Source organism: Triticum dicoccoides, chromosome 5B (genome assembly GCF_002162155.2).
Source record: "Triticum dicoccoides isolate Atlit2015 ecotype Zavitan chromosome 5B, WEW_v2.0, whole genome shotgun sequence".
NCBI lineage: Eukaryota > Viridiplantae > Streptophyta > Magnoliopsida > Poales > Poaceae > Triticum > Triticum dicoccoides.
In genome coordinates, this window is record NC_041389.1 from 24,341,422 (window position 1) to 24,366,836 (window position 25,415).

At 47.2% G+C, this 25,415-nt stretch overlaps 1 protein-coding gene and 1 pseudogene across 1 annotated transcript; both read left to right on the top strand.

Moving 5' to 3' along the window:
• The first annotated feature begins 272 nt into the window (after positions 1-272).
• LOC119307149 lies at positions 273-8,241 on the top strand (annotated as a pseudogene).
• Positions 8,242-17,121: 8,880 nt separating this feature from the next.
• Positions 17,122-20,115, top strand: LOC119308949 (probable periplasmic serine endoprotease DegP-like). Its single transcript, XM_037585091.1, has 8 exons — positions 17,122-17,199; positions 17,268-17,540; positions 17,641-17,771; positions 18,304-18,421; positions 18,534-18,626; positions 18,704-18,781; positions 18,866-18,953; positions 19,937-20,115. The coding sequence occupies exons 1-8, from the start codon at positions 17,122-17,124 to the stop codon at positions 20,113-20,115; spliced, it is 1,038 nt and encodes a 345-aa protein (XP_037440988.1).
• The last annotated feature ends 5,300 nt before the right edge of the window (positions 20,116-25,415 follow it).

The window sequence follows — 25,415 nt, forward strand, 5'->3', positions numbered from 1 at the left end:
GGAATGCCGGCACGGAAATTTCCCTAGCGCCAAATCTCGCTGCGGATAGGGGGGTGAGCTCATGTCGGCCTCCCACCCCGTAAATCTAAAGGTTGATGGCAAATTTTTGCCGTGCCCGCCAAATTTTTTTACGAGTCGGACACGTTTAGGAGTGTGATCGGGCAGTATTTTTCGCACGGACCCGTATTTTAGCGGTTATTTTGCGGGTCGCGGCATTATAGGGGCGGTAGGATGCTCTTATGCCCACTCCCTCCATTTCCCGCCCTTTTTTTTTCCTTCCCCGCTCACTCGAGAACCTTCCTTCCTTCATCGGCTGGCTCCGCCACACACCGCCACCGCCGGCGAAGAGAGAGAGAGAGAGAGAGCGCAAGGATGTGGGAGTGGCCGCTGTCTCGCTGCTACTAGCTCCTCGTCGGCAAAGGTGACCGCCACGACCTCCTACTGAACCTTCCGCCTGCAGCCGCACCAACCCCTCTCCCCCGCGCCGTCCGTCTCAGCGTTGGATTCGCTTGTTGTTGTGCAGACCACGACCGGCGGCCGCCGGCGGCCAGGCTCATCGAAGCCGCTCACGACGGCGACGTGCGCAAGATCAGTAAGGGCCGCACTGAACCCTCCCCCCTCCCCCATCTCTCCCTCCCTCCGGCGTCCATCTGCTCGCTAGATCTGGCCGTGTTTTGCTACCGTGTGCGCCTCGCCTCCAATCGGTAGACACTGGGGCTTAATTAATTCCCCAGGTTCCTTGGGGGAATAGGCTTTCTCTTGTGATTTAGGTTGGAATGCGATGCTGGGGGCTGAATTAATCCCTCGGGTTCCTTGGGGATGTCAATTTTTGCTTGTGATTTATGTTGGAATGAGATGCTTGGGAATCTCTCGCTGCAGTTCTATTGGGGATTTCTGAACCCCCTTCTTAAGGATCAGTGGCTATTTCTTCCTGATTTGGGCCGGGCTAGTACATTATTGCCATGATTGATGATGATTCATGTCCTAACTAACAGTGCCTCCCCTTTTTGTTGTGTGGAATCAGGAGATTGCAAAGGAGCTGAATGTGCACGGACATGGGATCCCGGTGACAGTGGCCAACACGACCTTCCATGGCATGAATGCGCTGCATGCCGCCGGTGGCCTAGGCTGGCTGCCAGTCTGCCGGCATCTCGCCGAGGAGGTCAAGATGGTGGAGATCGACAAGCCTGACATCTGTCGGGGTAATTCGTTCGTGCCTCTCCGGTCCTAAACTGTATATACAGTAGTTTCTATGGCTTGATTATCTACTTCACCTGCATCATAATACTAGGACATACACCTGTGGAGCATGCCCTTACCGACGGCCACCTTCCTGCCGTCAGGTACCTTCTTGTCGTGGAGCTGATCTGCCCCAGCGATGTAAAGATGGGACCATGTCTACTCTTCTTCATTCAGCTGCAGTTCATGCTGTCAAAAGGATCTTAATTTGGTTTTTAATTCCCTGTGCTGTAAGAATATGCCATAGTTTCATGCTCACAGTCTTGACTACTCTCCTGCTCCCTGCTGGACCTTTTTCTTAATGAGAATTGTTTTGTGCTCGATTTTATTTTACCAAGTGCTCAGCTAACCTAATATAAGTAAAACAAACCTGATCTTTTTCGCTTTTAATGTCCATCAGCGTCTGAACAGTGGTCATTCGTATGATAAGTTTAAACATAGTCGTCACATTAATTTGCATTTCCTGCTTCACGATATGTAAAATAGCCATCTGTCATGTATTGCTACAATTCTTGTTAGGCATTATATTTATCCTTAGTCTGGATGTTTCAGATGTTATTTTTGTGTTAGCCATCTAATCTAGTTTCCCAAGAAATGTCTGCTTAATTAATATGTGATATGCAAGTTTCTCCGGGTATCTATTCATACATTATTTTTTGTATGATTACCATCTTCTTATGGTAGCTGTTTATGGTAATTTGTTCTGTATGTCTGTTCAGGGTAATGTGAACGAACAATTGCTTTCCATCAATAGTTATTGAAACGATTTTGCCCAAAACTGTTCTGCTCATATGCTGTTATGATCTTAAATTTGTTTTCTCCTTTTCTTCAGGGCACTCTGTAATAGTAAAGTTTCTTCTTTCTAGAGGAGCTGATATTGATGCGCTATCTGTTTTTGGGAGACCACTCTCCCTTGCTGTTTTCAGAGGACATGCTAGCACGGTCAAGATCCTTTTGCAGCACAATGCAGATGTAATATTCAAAATCTTCGTTGATCTGTTGTCATTTAATTCCAATTCTTTCTCTTGCTGGCATTTTGTTACACTCTCCAATTGTTCCAACATGCATGTAGTTGATGAGATTATTGGTTGGTGACTAATCATGCAAGTGTGACTTAGTTACCGTTTGGTTTGCAGGTTGCAGGCACGGTTCTGGCAAGATTCCTTTTCTACGACTTAATTGACATACAAAGTTGTGGCAAATATAATCAACCTTCGAAAACCAACCAAACAGGCCTTGCTATAGCTATTAATGTGTGAGCAAACCGTATTAGAGTGTTTTTCAAGTGATTATTTTGTGCGAATGATGATACTAGCATTCCTTCCTTTTACACATCTGCACATATTTCTGTTGGGTTCGTGGTAGTGGTAATTCTGGCTTTAGTTACTCAAGATTGCATCTGTAAATCTAGTTCTGTATAGATCCTAGGGGCATCTGTTGCTTAGCAATATCCCATGCTCATCTATTCGCAAGCTGTTGCTGCCCTTATGTTGCCACCTTGTGCTGTTGTGAAGATGCAATTTCGGATCTTTCTAAAGAATTTCCTAAGGTCAATTATCTAAGTCTGGTTGTGTATGTGTTGTTAGGTAAAATATTGTGATAAGTTACACTCATCTTGTGCAGTTTACCTCGTGGAGATGGAATTTCTGTAAAAATTGTCAGAATTATGATAGCCAATTTGTCATGTATGTTAGTTATACCATAAAAGTTGTGAACGGTTCCACTCAACTTGTACAGTTGATCTTAATTTACAGGATCTGAATAGTCATGGCGATTGATTGCAATCTGATGTTCATTGTCTTGCAGATGAGTTCATCAAGAACGCTGCCTACATTGGCACCCCTGGCAAGGGTATCCTCGCTGCTGATGAGTCCACCGGCACCATCGACAAGCGCTTCGCCAGCATCAATGTTGAGAACGTTGAGGACAACCGTCGCGCCGTCCGTGAGCTCCTCTTCTGCACACCTGGTGCCCTCCAGTAGCTCAGCGCTGTGATTCTCTTTGAGGAAACCCTGTACCAGAGCACCAAGGGTGGCAAGCCCTTCGTCGACATCCTCAAGGCGGGCAATGTCCTCCCTGGCATCAAGGTGGACAAGGGTACCATAGAGCTCGCTGGAACCAACGGTGAGACCACCACCCAGGGCTTTGATGACCTTGGCAAGCGCTGCGCCAAGTACTATGAAACTGGTGCCCGCTTCGCCAAGTGGCGTGCAGTCCTCAAGATCGGCGCCACTAAGCCATCGCAGCTCTCCATCGACCAGAACGCTCAGGGTCTGGCTCGCTGTGCCATCATCTGCCAGGAGAATGGTCTGGTGCCCATTGTTGAGCCTGAGATCCTTGTTGATGGTCCTCATGACATTGACCGCTGTGCTTATGTGACCGAGATCGTCCTTGCTGCCTGCTACAAGGCCCTCAACGACCAGCATGTCCTCCTCGAGGGCACCCTCCTGAAGCCCACCCCTGGATCCGACGCCAAAAAGGTGGCCCCTGAGGTCATTGCTGAGTACACCGTCCGCGCCCTCCAGAGGACTGTCCCTGCTGCCGTCCCCGCCATTGTCTTCCTCTCTGGTGGACAGAGTGAGGAGGAGGCGACCCTGAACCTGAATGCCATGAACAAGCTCCAGACCAAGAAGCCCTGGAACCTGTCCTCCTCCTTCGGGCGTGCCCTCCAGCAGAGCACCCTGAAGGCCTGGTCCGGCAAGACAGAGAACGATGAGAGGGCCAGGGCGGCGTTCCTGGTGAGGTGCAAGGCCAACTCCGAGGCCACCCTTGGCACCTACAAGGGTGGCGCCACCCTCGGAGAGGGTGCCTCGGAGAGCCTTCACGTCAAGGACTATAGAAGCATGGTGGGACCAGTCAGAAAATTAGTGGGAGCAAACCGACATAAGACTATAGCTATATTCTATTTTCTTATGAAAGAAGTATCTTCTCAGCTCTTTTTCCTTATACAAATTCCATCTTTTTGTTGAAACTGACATACTTTGGCATGAAAATGAAGTTCTTTATTTTCTTTTCCAGCCCAACAAGCTAGTTGTCCGTTTGGACCTTTAAGTACGGCATTACAAAAATCTTCTGTATCATGTGTGAAGCTATTGATTCAGGTATAGTATCCTCTGCTTATATTGATTCATCTGTTTGGATTTCTATAGACTGATGTTTGATTTAGCTATCTTTGTATTACCTACTTGAAAACCATATGATTGGCTGGTCTTCTATACTTGCATCTGATAGAGTGCAGCTACTGTCGGTGGTGATAATCTTTTGGAAAAGGTTGCAGAGAAGGGCTTAACTGAAGCTATCAAGTGCTTGTTGGAAGCTGTTGCAAACCCAAACGTTCCTAACACAGTAAGAATGTTCTTTTTGTCACATTCTTGTGTCTTGCTTGGCTTTGTAATTTCAGTAGACTTGTCTTATACAGATATGCTACAGTCGTATGAGTTATGATGTCAGTACAACTACACGATGCTATCTGTAAAATTAAAATAAAAGGCTGCTAAGTTACCTTTTTTTTTTTGCATACACTTGCTACTGTTTTGCCATGTCCCCTTCCTGCCACGTCTTTAATTTGGTCACTACATCGACCTATATATGCCATGCGCTAGCACTACATCGACCTATCATGATGGTAGCGAATCAATATGGTTTGCATATCATGTCTAGAACATTGCTTATTTCTTGATGTTGACTATTGCTTTTTTAAAGCCCTCATTGTTCCTTAACAGTTTGGTAGATTGCCAATAGAGTTGGCCGCTCAACTGTGAAAAATTGAAGCGTTGATGGAATCATTAGTCATGTGGAGATGGAAATCAAACAGCTGAGGTATGACACTGTAGCATATTTTGATGCACACCTACGGGAACTTCCCCGTCACGGCAATCACCTAGCAGGGCAGGGCCACGTCGCCGGCATAACATGTTTAGTCGTATTTCGTCGTAGATCATAACTAGTCGATCTATGTGTGTTTCGTGAACTTGCTATGTCCGGTTGGAGGTACTCTAACCTGTTTGTGTATGGAGGTGTTGACAATGGAGTATATATATACTAGTTGATTGTAACATAATGAAGTACTCCCTCCGTCTGGAAAAGCATGTCCCACTGGCATTTTTGCAAAAAAAAAACATGGTCTTTTTGGGAAACAACCCACGGTCCAGCCACACTGTCTGTCTGATACTGCTGTCGCTCACTGGCTCTCGCCCCCGCCGTTTTGCTCCGGCTCGCCGCCGTCGCGCTCTGCTTCAGGCCGCTGCTGCCGTGCACTGCTTTAGGTCGCCGCCGCCGCGCTATGCTCCGGCTCTCCGCTGCCGCGCTCTGCTTCGGGTATTCGCCGCCGCGCGCTGTGCTCCGTCTCGCCACCAAAAACGCTCTGCTCTCGATCCAAAGAAGCCGACGAGTCACCGGATACGGCGTCGGCGAGGCTGTATATGTTGTCGGCGAGGCCGTACGCGCCGGATCCCGACCACCTTGCTACTAAAAGCTTCCCTTGCGAGCTCAAATGAGTACGGCGGCAGCGATGTCATGGAGCAGCACGGGTTGCCTTTTTTCGATCTGGCCCTGCCCGTCCGACGGCGGCGTCCTCCCTGCCGTCTTCCTCGCCCGCACAAGCCGCCAGTATCCTCCGTAGGTATGCTGTCCAGTAGATGGACGGATTGATGGGCCGCTCGTATCCTGCAGGGGAGGAGGTTGCTCTTGGTCACTAGAGGAGCACAGCAGGGGGTTTTTTCACAGTGGAGGCTGTCAGTTAAACTCGAGCTCGATCTTAGGCGGCACATGAGCCGCCTGTTTCCCATCCAAACTTTCTGTCCATGGATATTGATGGAGCGAGCATCTTCATACCCGGATCATGCTCATTGATTCTCAAAAGAGCAGTATGTAGATGCAATGGAGAGAATAGCTGTTGGTACTGTGATGGATATGACTATTGCTGTTTTCAGTAAGGAAATGCATTGTAAGCAATTCTAGTCTGAAACTAGTAGAGCTCTTGGTGATTTACAAATTGCAAGCAAGATGTCTGAAACTAGTAGAGCAAGTGTACTGCTTATTGTAAGATGTCTGAAACTAGTAGAGCAAGTGTAGATGTCTGTAAAAATTCAGTATTGTATCCTGCTGTGAATATAAAGTGTACTGCTTATTGCAAGCAAGTTTAAAAATTCAGTCTAAAAGTCAGTTAACTGAATTTTGACACAGTAGTTAACTGAATTTACTGCCATCTTTACCAAATGCAGTTTACCCATTTGTTGCTTCTCACTTTCTGCAATGTTTGCTAAGATGATTTTTAGTGAAGATGATCTTAGTGGTGATACCTTTTCATTTACACAGATCATTTACACAAACCATGACGTGATCTCAAGCAGTTCTCAGTTCAGCAAGACCAAGTCAGTGGCTCCAGCCCCAGCAAGATCAACATCCCTGGTAAACCTGCTATCTTGAGTAAGTGACGTTCACTTTGTACTCCATGTAACAGGAAAAATGATTACTACTGAGTGAGCAACATCAACAGTGTGTAAGCATTCACAAAAGAAAAAGAGAGTGTGTATGCATATTATTTTCGTATAATGTGTAACTATTTGGTCAATATTTACTTTGATACACATGAAAATATTTAGGAAGATGTTGATAGAGTTCGCATGGAATGATATTTAGTTAGGTTATAGTCAGGTCAATGCAAACATGCCCAAGTGATATTCAGTATACTATAATAGATTAATACAGTATACAATTATGTGCAAGAACTCTAGGATCAATATTCAGTTTAGGAGAAGAATCTTCAAGGACAAACGTGGCATAAATGGTTATGTGCTCCTACTCCACTTTATGAGTATTTTTCTAAACTGCCAAAGACAATTTACTGAAAATGCTAGTAGTATCTCTCACAAGTTAACTTAACTTTGTTCTAATTACCTGAATTTAAACTACAGCTGTACAACAATGAAGCAAATAATCTATTTCATTTAAACTACAGTTGTACAACAATGAAGCAAATAATCTACTGCAATTTGATCTACTGCAAATTACCGAATCAATTGATAGCTACCAATTTGATCTTCATTTGCATAAACCTCGTTGGTGCTCGCACTATTTACTGAAAATAAACCATTATTTACTGAAGATAAACCTGGTTGATCTTCATTTGCATAAACCTGGTTGAGTATTACAGAGCAATTGATAGCAAATTGACCTCGTTAGAATTGAGACAGCAACAGTAACAGTAACAGTTAACTGAACTCTTGTTTTGTAACATTTCTTCAGAGGACATGATCAATTATGTTTCAAACTACAGAGCAAGCAAGGTCCGGCACTGGAGATGAAAAAGCAAGGAGCCCCGTAACTTCTTCTCACGTACAGCAGCACGAGCAGGGGACCTCCGGTGACAGCACACGAGTAGGGGACCTCCGGGCGGCAACAGGAGCAGGGGAGCAGCAGTAACTTGCAGAGGAGCAGCAGAAGGAGCTCGAGCTTGATTTCCAGGACGAGCTTGAGGGAGCTGAGGTCCAGGCGCGCGCAGGTCCTGGGCGTCGGCGGCGGCGCAGATCCTGGGTGGCAGGAGGCGTGCGCGACCCAGGTCCTGGGTGGCGGAGGAGCACGTCCTGGGCGATGGCGGAGCAAGCAATTGGGTGGCGCAGGTCCTGGGCGGCGTTGGCGGCGGGGGAGCAAGCAATTGGGCGTCGGAGGAGCACGTCCTGGGTGGCGCCAGCGTAGGTCTTGGGTGCCGACTGGCCCTGGCGACGGGCGGAGGAAGAACGGCAACCTGTTTGTAACAGATTTAAAGCTACGAGAGCGTTTTCGCAAAATTCGCAGTACAATAAGCTGGAGACAAGCTTTTCGGGATGGAGTAGTACTCAGACGTTACGATATGTAGGCAAACATGTTTGTCAGCAACATACATACAGTTTGTATTCTTTGACTGCATCGGCAGTCATGTACTTACAAGTAAAGAATAGAATCAAGGGGAATAAAGGGCATCCATCGCTCAGGAATAAGCAATTCATACTCCTACTAGATCCTATGATTTGTACTCCTACACTAGAGCTATATATATCCCTTGTATCCTATGATTTGCGCCGGTCTTTTGGAGCTCGCTAAAAGATAGAGCGTCGATCGGTTTAGCATTCTCAGCTTTCGGCTGACACTACACCATCAAGTGATCTGCACTACTTGCTTCCGGTACCTTCACCTCCGGCGGCGCCTACGGCTGGGAGGAGGAGGAGGAGGAGGAAGACGCGGAAAGCGTGGACGACGAGGGCGGGCACTGCGCGGACGGCGCAAGTCACACCAAGTTTGATTCGCAGCGTGAAGCTGCTCTGCGGCGGCTACGGCCAGGACGGCAGCGGTGGCCTGTTCAGCCGCAGCTGCGGCGGCGGCCTCGTCACGCGCGGTAGCCAGGAAGGCGAGGAGGTGCTGGGGGGCCACGAAGTACGAGTGGTCGTCTAGCAGCTTGCCGTGCAGGACGCCGATGACCTCTCCGGCGAGGCTGAAGAGCGGGGCGCCGGAGGCACCGTCCGTGCACCCGATCTGGGCCTCGAGCAGGCTCATGCTGTAGCCGGCCGCGTTGCCGCTGAAGTCGGCCGCCAGTCTGACCTCGCACTGGGTGCCCACGTAAAAGAGGTGAATCAGATCACTCGGCCATGCGAGCATCATGCACGGGTGGCACGGCTGGAGAACGTCGCTGAAGTGGAGCTCCGGGTGTTGGCCCTGGGCAAAGCACGATCTGCCTCTCCCTGTGCATCCCTGCCCCCACCGTCAGCGCCCTCAGCGCGACGTCGCTGACGTACGCCGTGAGCACCATGCAGTCCATGGCGCAGTCGATGGAAGAAGCCCATGCCTGGAAGGAGACCCTGGGCCCTCGCCGGCCCCTGGCGAGCCAGTCTAGCTCCGCGTGCGGGCAGTAGAGCTCGATCTCGTAGAGCTTGTTGACGGTGTCGGCGTCGATAGGCTGCCAGTCTCCATGATACACATGCTCGATCAGATGAGAGACGGTGAAGACCATGATCTTGACCCTGCCGCCGGCCGCCTCTCCGACGGTCCCAACCGCGAACCCGGTGGCGTTATGGATGACGCCTTCTTTAAGAGCTGCGGCCAGATCCTTGCCCTCCTTGCTCTGTGCTGTTCCGGCGAGGTCTTTGATCTCCTTCCTTGCGTCTTTCCCTCTCGGCCGCATCTCAACGAAGAAGATCGAGGGCTTGGCCGCCACGATCACGGGAAACCAGTTGGGCGCCGCCATGCCGGCTGCAACTACCTACAATAAGCGGAGGAGCGGGCAGAGGAAAAAGTTGAGAAATGGCTCGATTGATTGCAAGTCTCCTCCGAAATCGAGATGAACAAGAACCCACGAAAGCCATCGCTTTGAACGAATCGAAAGGGGATCACAAAACAGATCTAGCTAGGGTTCGTCGCCACACCACGGACGCCGCGCGTGCAAGATCGATCGAATTCACGCACCTCCGCCCGCCGGTCTCCTCCGCATCCGCGTCCGCGTCCGTACCGGCCTCCTCCGGGCTCCGGCAAGACCCCTCGCAGGTCTTGATCCTGGTCCTCCGCGTGGCGGTGCTTCGCATCGAGTTGCCGCCGCCGCCGCGCGCCTGGTACGTCTGGGTTGGTTCGATCGCTTCGTCGCTGCCCTTTGGGCCCGCTAGGTATATTAATAGCTGGCGATCGGAGGGATTGGGCGGCTTAGGGTTTCGTAGCCGTTGCCTTTTGGATTGAACTAGGGCGCGCGCCGCCGGCCGCACGGCTAGTTGCTTCGCATTTTTTCTTTCCTTAGAAAAAGGAAGAGCACGCCTCTAGTTATTTTTTTTTCCCATCAAGCCTCTAGTTACTTTCATCTCTAATAATAATATAACACTAGCTGTAAAAAAAATACTATCATTATACCGTTGAACGAATCTGACCGGGGCAACACCCCGGACACACCATCAAACTCCAGATCTGACACCACACCACGACTAAAACGCAGGAGGAGGAAACCATACCTGCTATCCACGAACCACGAACCCAACACACGTTCCGTCTTTCAGATGTCGTCGATGCAGACCGCATTCTGCATCCGCTCCTAGACTACCTCCCAAGCTTCGTGCCGATGCTGGAGCAAACGCCGTCGCAACGGCGGAGCTCGAGGACACAGGTCCATCACGAGGATGCCGCCGCCGCACCATCATTGCTTGAACAGACTGGTTTGCAAATCCATCCCCAACCATAGGACTGATGTCCTCGTCAGGGAAGGATCCGGAAAATCTTTATTCAGTGCCATCATCTTCGTCGCCGAAGCCAAAGCGATGAACAACCTAAAAAATGTAGACTACAAGGAAGTAAAGATCCACACACGTGTATCCGGCGAACCCCTCGCCGGCGGAGGGGAGCCGCTGGAGGACGGCGTTGTACCTCAGACGGGTGAAACCGAAAACTAGCTTTCTTAAGAGAATAATTGGTCGCCAATCAAACGACAGATTATTACATTATTGTAACTCTTCAAAAATACAGGATAGTTTTTTTCATACCACGGACCAAAGCTTCGGCACGCATAGTTAAAGCATGTCAACCCAAGGAAAAGAACCCTTAACGAAACTATTTTCCTTGGATGATGTTTCTTACATACGTAGTATCACATACATCCCAAACTAAAATTTTTGTCTGTTCGAGCACAATGACTGGGTTGCCTGGTTTCCGGACATAGTGAATGCTTCTTTTCATTCCAAAATAGTATTCGGAAACACCCCACCATTTTGGTTCGGAGATTAAAGCCGAAGTCTGCGATGACAAACTTTCCACATGTTCGGCTGAAGATTCAGGTTGATCATAAAGTACATTAATACATTGAATAAAATACCTATTCCTTATCTATTCCATCTATTAGACTGTCTAACCTACAGTCTTCCTGTGAATTTTTCGCAGCTATCATTACTTGGTCATACACCAAATTCAATGGAATTTCTTTCTCATCTCGTCCCTGTGGTCCCATTCGGGCCATATGATTCGGATCTAGCTTGGTGAAGTGTGTTTTCACCATAGCACAGGCTTCTCGTGCGCCTTCACGGCAGGCGGACGTCTTCCATAGCTCAAAGCGGCGCCGTGCGCCATTGAACAGGTTTGCCAAGCCCTCTCGCCTTGAAATCTGGATACTTATTCTTCTGGCCGACTAGTTAACAGACATGCAGCAACAGAGTTATGACATTCCGAATTATGGACTAAACATGAGCCCCTATGGTGGTTTTAAAAAGACATACCAAACATGTCGCCCTTCAACTTCTCATTTTCTTTCTGAGCGGCCGATAACTGAGCCTTTAAGCTCTCTATCTCTTCGGATTGTTTGTCTTTCTCCTCCTCGTGTTTTTTCTTCTCCGACGTACTCATTGCGGCCTTTTTCATTTCCGCCAGTTCGGCGGTGGCGGCATTTAGCCGCGTCTGGTTTATCTTCAGCTCCTGGGATAGCGCAGTATTCTTCTCTTTGAAAACCTGTCATATTGATCCTTAAATCGGTTTGCTTCACCGTTTCAAGTCTCGGGGGCTACTGACATACAACTATCAAAATTGCATAAACTTTTACCTGTATATCCTTTGAGAATAGCTGACTGACTCCGGCAAGTCCATCTCGAGCGGCTCGGATATATGCATCCATCGAACTGAGTGCGGTAAACTCTTGCTCAGAAAAGGCCGGAGCGTGCATGGCCTCTTTCAGTCGACGGTGATTCATCACACTCTCCACCTCGGAATTCATGACAGATACGTCATCCAAATCCTCATGAGGCGGCGGAACTGGCATTGCATCGGCCCTCGTCCTAGTTGGTGAGTCCGGCACCGGATTGGCTGACATTTGGCTAGCAGGGCGTTTTCCCACAGTCTGCCGCGTGTTTCTCTTGAAATCAAGGATAAAAAGGGATTTTAAGCAATCCGAACTCATGCCCAGGCATGTATTAAGCGGACATACTCTTGGAAGACTGTGAGGTTTCTACGACGCTCCCGGTATCCTTTCGTTTTGAACGACTACCCTGCATAGGGGCCGCCCTTGAGGAGGTGCGGTCTGCCGAGCGCTGATCCTATTATGTCCGGATCAGTATAATAGACAAAGGTCCAAGTAGGGACTTGTTTTTAAAAGGGCCCTTCGAATACTTACGATGGAGAAGGGATAGGGGCGGGGGTAGTCAGCGGTGATAGCCACTTCCAACCTGTCAAGTCTCGCTTGATAAAATACCCCATCATCGAACTCTATGTATATATCCGAATCCTCGCAGAAGCCAGGGTCTCCGTCGTGATTGTGATCCTCTGGCTGTGGGGCAGGACAGTGAACGTCCTCGATCATCTTCCTCCATGAATGTTTTAACAAAGAACAAATTGGATTAGCATGCCGTTACAGCAATAAGGCAGCACAGGCAATCGAAATCTTACCCATTCAATAGGGTTGTACATGGAGTAACCTTCCCGACAGTTTAAGCGAAGGAAGTCTTCCTTTTCGCTCTTCTATAGATCGATCAAGATCATGGCCAGTTCGGCCGGGGTATCCGGACCCTTGCGTTTGTAACGAGATGTGTCGTCCTCTCTGTTGTAGCACCATAAAGGAGTTACTCTGGACTAGAGAGGCTGGACGCATCTTTTTATTGCAATGGCCATAACCTCGATTATCGAGAGTTTGGTATTGGCCAATAATCTAACCTCGCTGACTAACCTTTTTATTTTCGCACTGTCCTCCTCCTTGGGACTTCGGGGGCGCCAGTTGAGGCGCTTCCTTAGAGGAGCGTTGGAAAATTCAGGAAGGCCACGCCGAACTGGGTCCGGTAGTGGGACATCGTCCATATAAAACCACTCCGAAGACCACTGTGGGTATATTTCTTTGGGAGTTCCAACGAGGTATCCGGATCCATCTGTACGCCATACTTCGGCACCGTCCACTTCAAATATAGAGCATCCTCGATGGCGGGGAACGAGGCAAAATAACTTTCTCCATAGTTCAAAATGGGCCTCGATGCCTAAGAACAGTTCGCAGAGGGCAACGAAACCTGAGATGTGCAGAATCGAACCTGGGGTAAGGTTGTGCAGTTGACTGTCGTAAAAATCCAATAGACCCCTGAGAAAGGGATGGATTGGAAATCTTAGGCCCCGCAACAGGAATGGGACGAAGCACACCCTCTCCTCCTTATTGGAGTTGGGGAAATTTTCGCTCGAAAGGAGACTAGATCTGTGAGGGGAATATAGCCCTGCGTCTGGAGTCGACTCGACAGGAGATGAGGCACCGAGTAACTCCGCCAATCGCCCTCTTGAGGGCCATGGGGGCGTGAAGAAGAGCCTGGGGCACTGGACATGTTGGAAGGCTTTTTCGTATCTAAACTTGGCAGTTTTTCTTTGCGCAGTGTGAAATGGCATTTGGGGATCTGACCACCTTATATATAGATGCCGCCCGTGCGTGATAAGGGGCTTATTTGCAAAAAAAAATATGGACCGTTCGCATTCGCCCGGCGCGTGGAAATCGAGGCAACAACAGGAAGGAATCATAAAGGCATAACATAGAGGACAAAACAAGACTGTCGTCAATCCGAAGTATAATGAAGAACCCGCCTTGCAAAGCCTAGACATAAGCCGGATACTACGTCGTCATTGAAGGCAAGTTCGAGGGTTACTGAGGGAGACCTGGATTTGGGGGTCCTTAGGTGTTTGGCCTATTCGATACGGGCCGGGCTGATGGGCCGTGAAGATAAAACGGAAGATTATCCCCCGTATTCGGGTAGGACTCCTGAATACGTGGACGGGAAGATTGGAGTCCGGATGTACTGTTTCCTTCCTTTGTAAACCGACTCTGTACCCCTTTGGTGTATATATAAGCCGGAGGGTTTAGTCCGTAGAGGCTATCTGAATTTACATAGGCTAGACAGCTAGGGTTTAGCCATTACGATCTCGAGGTAGATCAACTCTTGTAACCCCTATACTCATCAAAGACAATCAAGCAGGAAGTAAGGTTTTACCTCCGTCAAGAGGGCCCGAACCTGGGTAAACATCGTGTCCCCTTTGTCTCCTGTTACCTTCGATCCTCAGACGCACAGTTTGGGACCCCCTACCCGAGATCGGCCGGTTTTGACACCTACAGTAGGCGTCTGCTGCTGGTGGAGGATCTTGGTCATCGGCGGAGGTGGAGCTGTGGTCGACGCCATCGTCAGAGTCAGAGTCGAAGAGGACGATCAACCCGTTCATCCGACGGATGGCCCTGTCCTGCTGCCACTTCAACTTGGCCACCCGAGCCACCTCCGTCGTTGCCTCCTTCGCCTCGCCCTCTGACTTCTCTATGGCAAGCCAGAGCGCCTTTGCGTTCTTCCACCGTAGGCGGCGAGCGACTGGCGGTAGACCCAAGCGAGGAGACGCTCATCCTCGTCGGGCTCTGCCGGCATCCCGCGACGGTGGCGCATGGACGGCTCCGTGGCGTCCCTCTCCCTTGCCCGCTGCCTCTCCCGGCGGGCAGCGCGCGCCTCCGATTCTCGAGTGCACGTGCGGGTCGGCGGCACGTGCACTAGCAACCACCGTTGCCCGTGCGGTGCAGCGGACTGCGCGGGAAGGGGACGGCGCAGGGGCGAAGTGGACTGCGCTGCCTTGGTTCAGCTGTGCGCGAGCTGAGAAGGGCCAGCTTCGGCGTCCGTGTTGTGCCGACGATCCGAAGCTGCCCTCCGTGTCCACCTTGGACTGCTCCAAGGCAATGCGGAGGGCAAGCTCCTCCTTGGCGCCGAGGTCGGAGCCAGAGTGGCTGTCGGAGCTCGACATTATGCCGGGTTGGATCGGATTCGGAAAGGGGAAAGGGAAGGATGGAGCGAGAGAGGAGAGTAAGTGAGCTAGGGTTCCGAGCGAGGAGCCGGGCTAGAGTTTTTTGTGGGATAGCCGTGGGGTCGGTGGTGGGCCGGGTCTGTCGGGTCCAACGTGATGGACGCGTATATCCGCGCTACATTTGAGCTGGATATGAGAGGCGCTAGACAGCCGAATGTTTGAGACTAATTTGAGACGCCTGGGTGGTTTGGTTTTTTGTGAATGACCCGTCTGCCTGCCTGGATGTTTGGGACGGGATTGAGTTGCCTGTTCTTATTATCATGCATGACAAGCCGACATCCTCATTGGCAGCAGCAATGTCTATAGTCAGCAAAAAGATAGCGATTTTTTTAGAAGACTAGAACAATGTTCATGCGTTGTAACGGGATACACATATTTTAATACATAACTTGTGATTTGCCTGTCAATATTAATGCGATTATGTAAATAAATGTTCATCAAATCTGACCGTGAATTATCTTATATTTTGATTAGAAATTTGGTAAATAAATTAAGGTGATTGATTATTACATATATGTAAGGTCGAACGAAGAGGTGATAGAAAAATAGGTGAAATGGAAACCTCATGTTTTTTTGGAGAGAGAGAGAGAGAAAGACAGCGATTTATGAACCCCATGTTTTTTTTTAGGGGATATGAACCCCATGGTGAACACCGCATCATCTTTGCGAAGTGCCCATACACACACTCTAGCTGGACTGGCCCATTGCCGCAGCGGTGCACTGTTGGAATAGGAAGGGTTTACCGGGCCAGAGTCCATGGGCAGCCCAGGTCGATTCCGTGACGGAAACAACACCGCAGTACAGCTCCTCGCCGGGCCAGTCTATATATATACATACAAGAAAAATAAAGATTTGAAAGAAGAGGGTAAACACTCCTCGACGCGAGCCGCCTCGATCCCCAAACCTTTCGACGATGCCGAAGGCCGGCAAGCGGCGCACAAGGGGGAACCCGGACACAGAGAGGGAAGCGAAGAAGAAGACGACGACGAGGAGAAGCGTGGCAGAGGATCGAGGATTGATGTTCGCGGCCTTCGAGAGTGAAAAAGCCCAACCCCGACCAAAATTAGGTAACCCAACCTCCGCTCGATTCCCCTCCTTATCACGACATGAGTAGTACTAGTATTGATGTTTATTTTCTCTGTATGTAATGTATGTAGATCCTGTGTACGACGACGACGTTGCGGTCGAGTCCTCGTCGGAGGAATCCTCGTCTCCACCTAGCCCTCTGATGTACAGACCCTACATACCCGAGGAGCTAGCTGATGACCCGGACGTACGTGCCGCCTTCAAGCTCGCCAAAACCGAATATCATGCAGATAGAGGTAAAGCTTGATTATTTTTCCCTCTTTGTGTTGCTTTGTACTCCCTCCGTTCCAAAATAGATGACTCAACTTTGTACTAACTTTAGTACAAAGTTGAGTCATTTATTTTGGAACGGAGGGAGTATATAATAATGCAGGGTGAAAGCCTGTTTCGAGAGAATTTTTTCCTCGCTGTCATCATGTCGTTAACCTGACACTAACCTACATAATTTTCGCTCTGTTATATATGTAGCTTGTCGGTCAGCTGTCTTCGATCACCACTCTTCTAGTTCGTGCCTGTCCAACGACAACCCACACCTTCTTCATATCCGTGAGGCTGCAAAGGATGCAGTGCTTCTTGCCGCCGACTCTATCATCAGCCTCTCGTCATTTCTCGGTATGTAACAAAACATATAATTAATATTTTCTAGGACATCGACAGTGTTCTGACTTTCAGTTTACTTCAATGGCAGACGCAGATGACGATGAGCCGTTGAATACGTGTTGTGGTTTGTGGATTCAACATGACATCAAAAAGAAAACCGCCGTGGTTTTGACGTCCGCGCATCTGATTCGCGCAAAGGATCCATCCATCAGGAACCCGTGGATGCTCGGGTCGACATGCGAATACCATCGCGAGGCTGAGGTGAGCTTCTTAACAATATTCACTGGTGTTTCTTTCTTTTCTTTGTTTCATCTCAAAATTTAATAATTTGTAAGGCCTCGAATTTAATTATCGGTTACCAATTAAAATGGCTCATCTCTTCTATTTCCATACAAGAAAAGTGAAATGGTACTTATTTATACCCTGTACTTGGAAAAAGAATTGATTCAGTGTGTGGGCATTCAGCTTAATTTCTCGAAGATGGTTCCGTCAAATACTATGAAAATTCTCTCGGGGTCATAGTGTCATAATTTTTGTGCTTGTCTTTTCAGGTCATTGTTCACTTGTTGGACGGCGAAACTGCAGTAGCCAGTCTCCTCTACCTCCAGGAGCACTATGAATTTGCTCTTTATGAGGTTGTAGTGGACAAACCGGTTCAGTTGTCCACTTTTAACGACAACGTGCATTCTGGTCAAGACGCTTTCCGACTTGGAAGAGATGAAAGTCTTGATCTAAGGATAACACATGGTAGGGTGGAATATAAAATTCCAACCCGTCACGAGAGAGGTCACTACATGTATTTTTCCCACGATGAGCATAAAAGTGTACGTGCTATGATTTAATTCTAACTTTTTGTTGTGTATTCTTTGTGCTGCTATTTTGTTAGTACAGATTATAATGTTTGTTATCGTCACTGTGTTGTAGTTGCATGACGATGGAGGCCCTGTCATTGACTTAGACGGCAAGGTTGTGGGAATGGTTCACAATCAATTCAAAGAGACCTTTTTACCTTCTTCTATATTGCACAAGTGCTTGGATTCTTGGAGAAAGTTGAAGTACGACCCTTAATTCTCAATTTCTCTTTATCAGTACTATTAATTTAGCTAATGCACTCCCTTATATATTTTAACTCATGCCATACAATTGAACAACTACAAAATTATGTTTGGATTGTGATTGCTTAACAATTATTACATTTGGATAAATTGCTAAAATGTGATTTAGAAAAATCATTACGTGAGGTCTATGTGCTACAAAATGTTTCTAACACTAGAGAGAAAATGTGTTTTTTGGTCACCTTACCAATTTTTTTGTGTCTTACAAACTATTCCGATCCAGGGTATAGGAACTAAATTTGGTGTGAAGGTTCAGTTTTTCTATTTAACTTAGTGGCCCATTTTTCTGGCTTAATCCTCTTTTGAGCACGACATAAACTAATGTCTTGTTATGGTTTTAGTTGCATAATGTTCTTGTCTAAGTTTTGTGTGATGTGATACTCATTTGGTATCGATTCTACTGAAATATGTTGTTTTATTTTAACATGAGTCTATAAAGCGACTACAATCTTAATGATTATATTTGGTATAGGTGCATCCCTCGTGCCCACCTTGGAATGACCTTTACTCCCATCAAGCTTCTAGATCCTATTTGTATTGAGAGGATGAGGCGTAAGCATAACATTGCATCTGGTCTTCTTGTTGAACAGGTATATTTGGTGATGTTTAACATTGTTTATTTTCACACTTGCTATTAGTTTTTCCTAAAAAAATGTTCCTCATATGCATATTATTGTTTAATGACGATCGATTAAATTTTAGGTGTCAAAAGAATCGAATGCTGAGAAACTTGGAATCCGCATGGGTGATGTTATTGAACGCTTCAATGGAGAGTGTATTTCTAATACAACTGAGGTAATATGTTTTAAGTAAAATAGAAAAGGAGTTTTTTTATGTGTCACTTTGTGATCTTGACTTTTGTAACTTTTTAGTTGGAAAAGATGTTGCTGGATATAGGCGGAGACCATTTTGATCAAGCAAAAGTCTTAAAGACCGAAACAGATCTTCGAGTAAGTTACTATTATGTTTTAACTATGGAATGCTTAAATTTATGTTGACTATAGCAATTTGAAATAATATTGTTTAATTTACAGATTCAAATATTTCGTGCCACAAAACGTTGCCGAAGAGTTAGAAATTTGACCGTAACTGTATCGGATCGTGGAGAGGACATCATAGAAGGTAACCATCTTCTTAACGTGGTAGTTGATTTTTTGTTATGATGGCTTTTCAGAATTTCTTGAATTCTTCCTGCCCCTTGTTTCATGGAATGTAAATATAATGTGAGAATCACCAATATACCTGGTGTATTTAATTGAACCTTGATGCTTTTATTTGTGTAGGCACTTACCCTATTACTGATGGCCTTTGGAGATGAGTGAATCAACACATACATTTCGAGCAACTGATTCTTTCATGGAGCAAATGGAATTAACCCGATGCCAATTATAGACATAAGTTTTGGGTTATTTTTGTGTATCACCAGTCAAAAACTTAGAATTATGCTTCCTTTTTTTAGTGTAATGCATGGAACGTGGAAGCAACATGGCTGCAGTAGAATCTAGCCACTTCTTTTGAGTTTTGTGAGACTCACATCTTGTACGACGTGGATGATGGACTGAACTTGGTAATTATGCTAGAATTAAATGTTTGGCACAAGACTAGTATATTTATATAAAAATTTATATGTATGCGAACAAACATTATGAGCATTGACTGATCTCAGACAATATTTTGGTTGCCACTCCTAATTTGTGCCCACGGCTGGGCCGATTCATGGTGGTAAATTCGCTTGCCAATAATTTGGCGCACCCATGTTTTGTAAGGCCTGGTGCGGATGAAATCCAACGGGTCCATAAGCTTGCTGGGCAGGATAAAAGTGAACAAGAATGCACGGGGTAAAACGTATAAGCTTTAAAGTGATCCTTCTTTAGAATATTGTGCTCAAATCACAAGCTAACACATATAATAATGGGAAAAGCTCTCCTTCACCCGACCGATCACTCGCGCCGCATCTGCCGGCTCCGTGTCTGTCGGATCGTCTGTTGATCGGATGGACGAAAGCCTTCCCGCTTCCGCGTGACGCGCCTGCGTTTTCAGAGTCATTGTTTCAGTATAGTTATTCTTGCAACTGACCATCTCTATCGACTCTATCAACTGACCAGCTCTATCGACTGAGAGGGCTAGGGTACGCGGCTGGATTCGGGAGGGGAGGGCGGCGGCGTGGGGCGGCGGCGGCGTGCGGCGCGGGGCGTTGGGCAGCGGGGGCGGCGGCGCGGGGCGTTGGGCGGCGGCGCATATCCTCCGCGGTGGCGACGACGACGACGGGTTCGGCGGTGGCTGACAGGTATGGATCGGGCAAGCCTCCCCCCTCCCCCCGAACAAGATGCTCCCACCATGTCGGCTCCACCCAGGCTGCTGTTCGTCCCGCCTACCGCGTGATACATTTCCGCCGCGATCTATTACTGTTCGCTGTCGGGTCCCAACCTGCACTGATTTGATTTTGTTTTTCCTGTTCGATTGCTTGAGCACGCATTTTCCCGAAGGAACGAAACGGCGTCAGAATTGTAGAACACACGTATGGTTTTGCATCGGATATGTTTGTTAGGTTGCTGAAATGTTAGTTCAGTTATTTTCTACTGCAAATTAGCGCACGTGCTCTCACCTAATTAGGCAAAAGTAGGTGTTCATTTTTGTTGTCGTTGCGTTGGAGGTGGCGAAACTTCTGAGATTATGAACCTCCTGTCGCCTGCATCATCTGTATCTGGCGTGGTAGCTTCTCTTTGGCTGCCTGCATTTGTAGAAAACTAGTCAGATAATGCAGCTGACCAACAAGCCAGTCAGACTAAATTTTCAGAATTCTGAATCAAAACAGACGAACTACATTCAGTTTATAAGACCTCTCAAGCTTAAATTCAAACAACCCTTTCAAGCTGGACTGAAACTTCTAAAACAGAATTTAGAGCCACCAACTCGTTGCAGAATTCAGACAACCCCTTTTGAAGCTTAAATTCAGTTAACACTAACAGCAGAACCAAAAGCGACTAAAATAGAATTCAGAGCCTGATCAACTAGTTGCAGAAACCACTGCATTTTCGCGAAATGCATGATCAACAGCCCTTCGTTGGACTGAAACTCAAGCAGTCAACTCGCATAGTTCTGAAAGCTCATAGGTGTGTTTCTGAATTTGTGGAGCGTGTAGTTTCTATAGGATCCCCTTGTTTCATTTTTCTGAATCTACTGTTCGAATACTCATGCAGTTATCCAGTTTGTTTTTTCAGATAAACATATATGTTATTTCTTTTTAGTTCCAAGCTTCTGTAGCTCATGCAGTTATCCAGTTTGTAGTTTCAGAGAAATATATATGTAATTTCAGAAACAATAGCTATATTTCAGAGAAACTTACCTTTCTGAAACTAGTTAGTAGGTTATGTCTGTAGCTTATGTAGCTTATGTTTCTGCAACCTATGCAACATTAGTAGTACAGAAACACTCTCCAACACTAGTAGTAAAGAAACATTCTGCAACACTAGAATCATTTCTTTGTGAAATCATATTTTTCTGCAACAGTGCCTTTTCTGTTTGCTAGTAGTTTCTAATTATGTGTTCTTCTTGCTGTGTATGCTCAGGCGACAATCTTCTTGCTCAACTTCCGGAAGTACATTGCGGCGAAGCTTTTCAAACACCCACAAAACACCCTCAGCGCAGAGGATGAGTTCCAAGCCCTGCTGAAAAAGTCGTAGATTGAAGTCAACCGTCGACCGCAACAAGACCTAGCTAGTAGTTTAGGCCTCTTTTTTTCGGTGCATGTGTGTGCGACATGTTTGTAACCGAGCTCTCTAGTAGTCGATGGAACTAAAGCTTTTTGGAGAAGAATGTGTCATACTGGGGCATGCCTCCTTTTCCCTCTTCTTTTTTGTATGCTGGAGCTTTATTGATGCAACCATTTGTCGCTAATGTTCCGGTGTTGCACAACTATATACATTGTAGACATGATAAATAAAATGGTAGTTACTGTTCCTGATGTGTGTTTCATATCAAGTTTTTTTGTTGCACACTGGTGTATCATTTTGGTGTATGGGAGCACTTGTTGCATGATAAATCTTTCAATGGCAACAAAATATTCTATATCCATTGTGTCTCTGTAACATGATCCTTTTGATCTATATTATACTCTAGCAAAATCAACATATGAATACATGTTCCTGTAACAACACCAAGTGAAAGGTACTTCATGTAAGATTTATGTTTTTCCTGTAACCTTAATACATTAGCTATTTTTCATGGATGCATCCCTGGAACATCATGTCCCTGTAACATGAACAAGCTATTTTTCCTGTAACATTAACATGGACAGGAAACACGCTATTTTTCCTGTAACCTGAATACACCAAGCCAAATGAAAAACTGGTTGTACTGGAAACAAAACCCAGATGAAAATGCATGTCACAACATCATGCTGCCTACTAGAGTTGCTGTCTTCCATTGCAATGCTCTCTGATGTGCTACTTGTTTCCGTTTTAACGGGCTTTCTAGCGTGCACACACTCAAAGACCCTGTTTATCAGTATTGCATCCTCTTTCTTCTGACCTCTCTTCTGGGTGAATTTTGAAGTAGATATATGTGTCCCGAACCCCAACTTGAAGGCATAGTCGTTGTAGAATTTCCGAGCATCCTCGATTGTGTCAAACACCATCCCAACATAGGGCGACAGTGGCTGCGACGAAACATCTCCATCATCTGAATCATCTTGGATTGCATCTTCAACAAACAACAACCCCTCTGAATCATCACCACCACCAATAGAAAAACTGCCTTGGACATAGCTCCCTTCCCCTTCAGTTCCGTGTTCCTACAACAGAGTTATTGTGCAACAGTCATTTCATCTCTCCATGGAATCAGCAATTTTTTTCGTGTTTAAAAAATCCAGGTACCCAACAGAAACATACAACATAATCAAACCAACAGAAATTTTGCATGTTCAGGGGTCCCATGAACATGCAACATGCACAATAAAATCACACAATGGGAGCAGGGCATTAACAGAAACATGCAATGTTTTTTTTTCTTCTGAAACAATGTACACAATGAAATCAAACCAGAGGCATTAACAAGTTTCATAAAATTGGAGCAGGGCAACTAACCAATGAAACCAGGGGCATTAACCAGAGGCATCAACCAATACAACTAATTTTTTCAGAGTCTCATATTTCATAGATACAAATAGGCAGGACATGTTGAACAGAGCTAATGTTTCAGGAAATATGGAGGCTCATGTGCAACTAAAATTTGGGAGGCTCATTGCTCTGTTTTTTCACACAGGTGTTCATGTTTCAGAGTGGAATAGAGCTAGTGTTTCAGAATAGGATCTCACAGAAGATTGTTGACGGGATCTGCTTGATGGAGCTTCAGGAAACACCACCGAGGGATTTGTGAACCAAGTTGAAGATCCAGCTCGCGGCTGCAGCCCCCCGGCGGCACTTGGAGCTGAGAAAGATGGTCACGGCCGTTCTCCAAGCAGGGGTCCTCGGTGAGCTAGATTGGCATCCGATCCCACCTTCTGGCGCGTGATGTGGTGCGCCATGGAGGTCCCCCACGCCGGCGGCGGCTGATTTTGTGGTGGTTGGGGGCGGCGCCGCGCTGGGCACGGGTCTGTTAGGGCCGGGACAAAGCGCTTGTTTCTGCAACTCGATCGTTGTTTCAGGAATTAATGAGTGGGGGGAGGCGACCGAGCGGCCTGCCAGGAGATCGATCGGACGGCTACACGCGCGTAGATCGAACGACCATCGAGGTGGCGGATGTATCGCGCGGATCTGCCGGTGGACGGTAGCGTCGCCCTATAATAATTGCATTATATCCTTACAAAATATTTCATCTTCACCCCATCACCCCACCATCTAAGCTTTAATTATGGGGATGTTTGGATCGTGACCATGGTAGCCCCGCCAATTCATGGGCAAGCCAAAATATTGGAGATCGTTTTGGCCACCTGTGACTTTTTGGAGAAAAGGATGGTAGCCCAACTTTATAAAGCCCAACAAGCCAAGTATCATGTTCAGAACAAGACCAGAAAACAGTAGCGAGGCATGTCCAACACAGGGCAGAAGAAGTATGGTACAACCTCGAAGGCAGACGACACGCAGGCCGGTAACAAACGAAATAAAGAAACTACCGAGGAGGCTAAGGGGTAGCTTGATGACCGAGGTTGATGGCGGACGTCCTGATCTTGGAAATAAGAGAGTTGAGCATGTTCACATCGCATGATTTAAGCAGTGGTCTCCAGAGCTGTAGAAAGGCAATAATTTTGAACAAACAGTCAACCGGTTTGTTAGGAAAAATGTGCTCAATTGTAAACTCGTTTCTAGTCGTCCAAAAACACCAGCTAAATGCAGCAAAAGTGATCCATAAGACATGTAGTGGCTGGCCCGTCAGGCTATGTAGGATAGCAAAGATATCAAAGAAACCCTGAGGATTCCAGTTGCAGTTGAACCACGATCGAACGCAACTCCAGCCAAACATAGCAAGTGTACATTTGAACAGGATGTGTTTCGTGTCTTCCAACTCTCCATAAAGAGTGCAGGCTGGGCTAGCATTGCCCTGGCGTTTAATAATTTGGTCGCTGTCCGGAAGTTTACATCTAATAGCTTGCCAAAGGAAAATTCTGATTTTGAGAGGAATATGGGGCACGCCACAACACCTTGAGACGATCGTCAAGCCTACCCGGGATGACTTTACTTTAACTGAGAATCGGCCAGAGGCCAGATGAGGCCAGATAATCTTGTCAGGTGTCTCCGAGAGCGTAGGTAAGAGGGCAATAAGATCTTGCCAAGTTGCCAACTCTTCAGGAGACAAAACCCGTCTAAAAGCAAAATCCCAGTTCAATGCAGCAAGTGGAGCGATCGAGCAGGCCTGGTCAGTGACACAAGAGAACAAGGTAGGAAAAGTGACGGACAGGGGGCCATCACCAGTCCACCAATCAAGCTAGAACTGGGTCGACGCCCCATCCCTGACAACGAATTTGACCAAACTTCTGAATTCGTCACGTACAATCAAGCCAGACACAGAATTCGACTAACAACGGTTCGAACTCTAGTCGGTTGGGCGGCACCACCGTGCTCCCACCACCGGAATACACATGCACCTTGATCCTCTTTCAGGCTCGTGTCGAGACTTCACGCCAGCATTTATCGAGGGTGAATAGCTCCTGTGCGATACATTTCATGTGAATTGGAAGGAGTGCAACGTAGTTGCCAGAAATAGCTCATGTGCGCCGTCTTGCATGGCATTAACAGCCCCAATACGACCAGCTGGTTAAAACATGGGTCCGGTCATCAATAGGACTAGGGTTAAGGTAAAAACATGGGGGGTCAAACTAATCAATGCGTCTGGTGGTGGGTCCCACTTGGCAGTGCATTGATTCCCCGCCTGATTGAACACGTGCTTCTCCCCTGCTTCTGGTTGCTGCTCTCTTCTTCGTTCTCGTTGGTGGCGGCAGCGGCGGCGGAGCTTTCATCCACGGCCGCGGATGCACATGTGGTGAGTGTATTCGGCACCATTCCCCTCCGTCTTGAGTTAGATCTGACCATGTGAGCCTCTGTTTGCCCCTGTTTTCCACGGGATCTAGATTGTGGAGGTGGGTGGGAC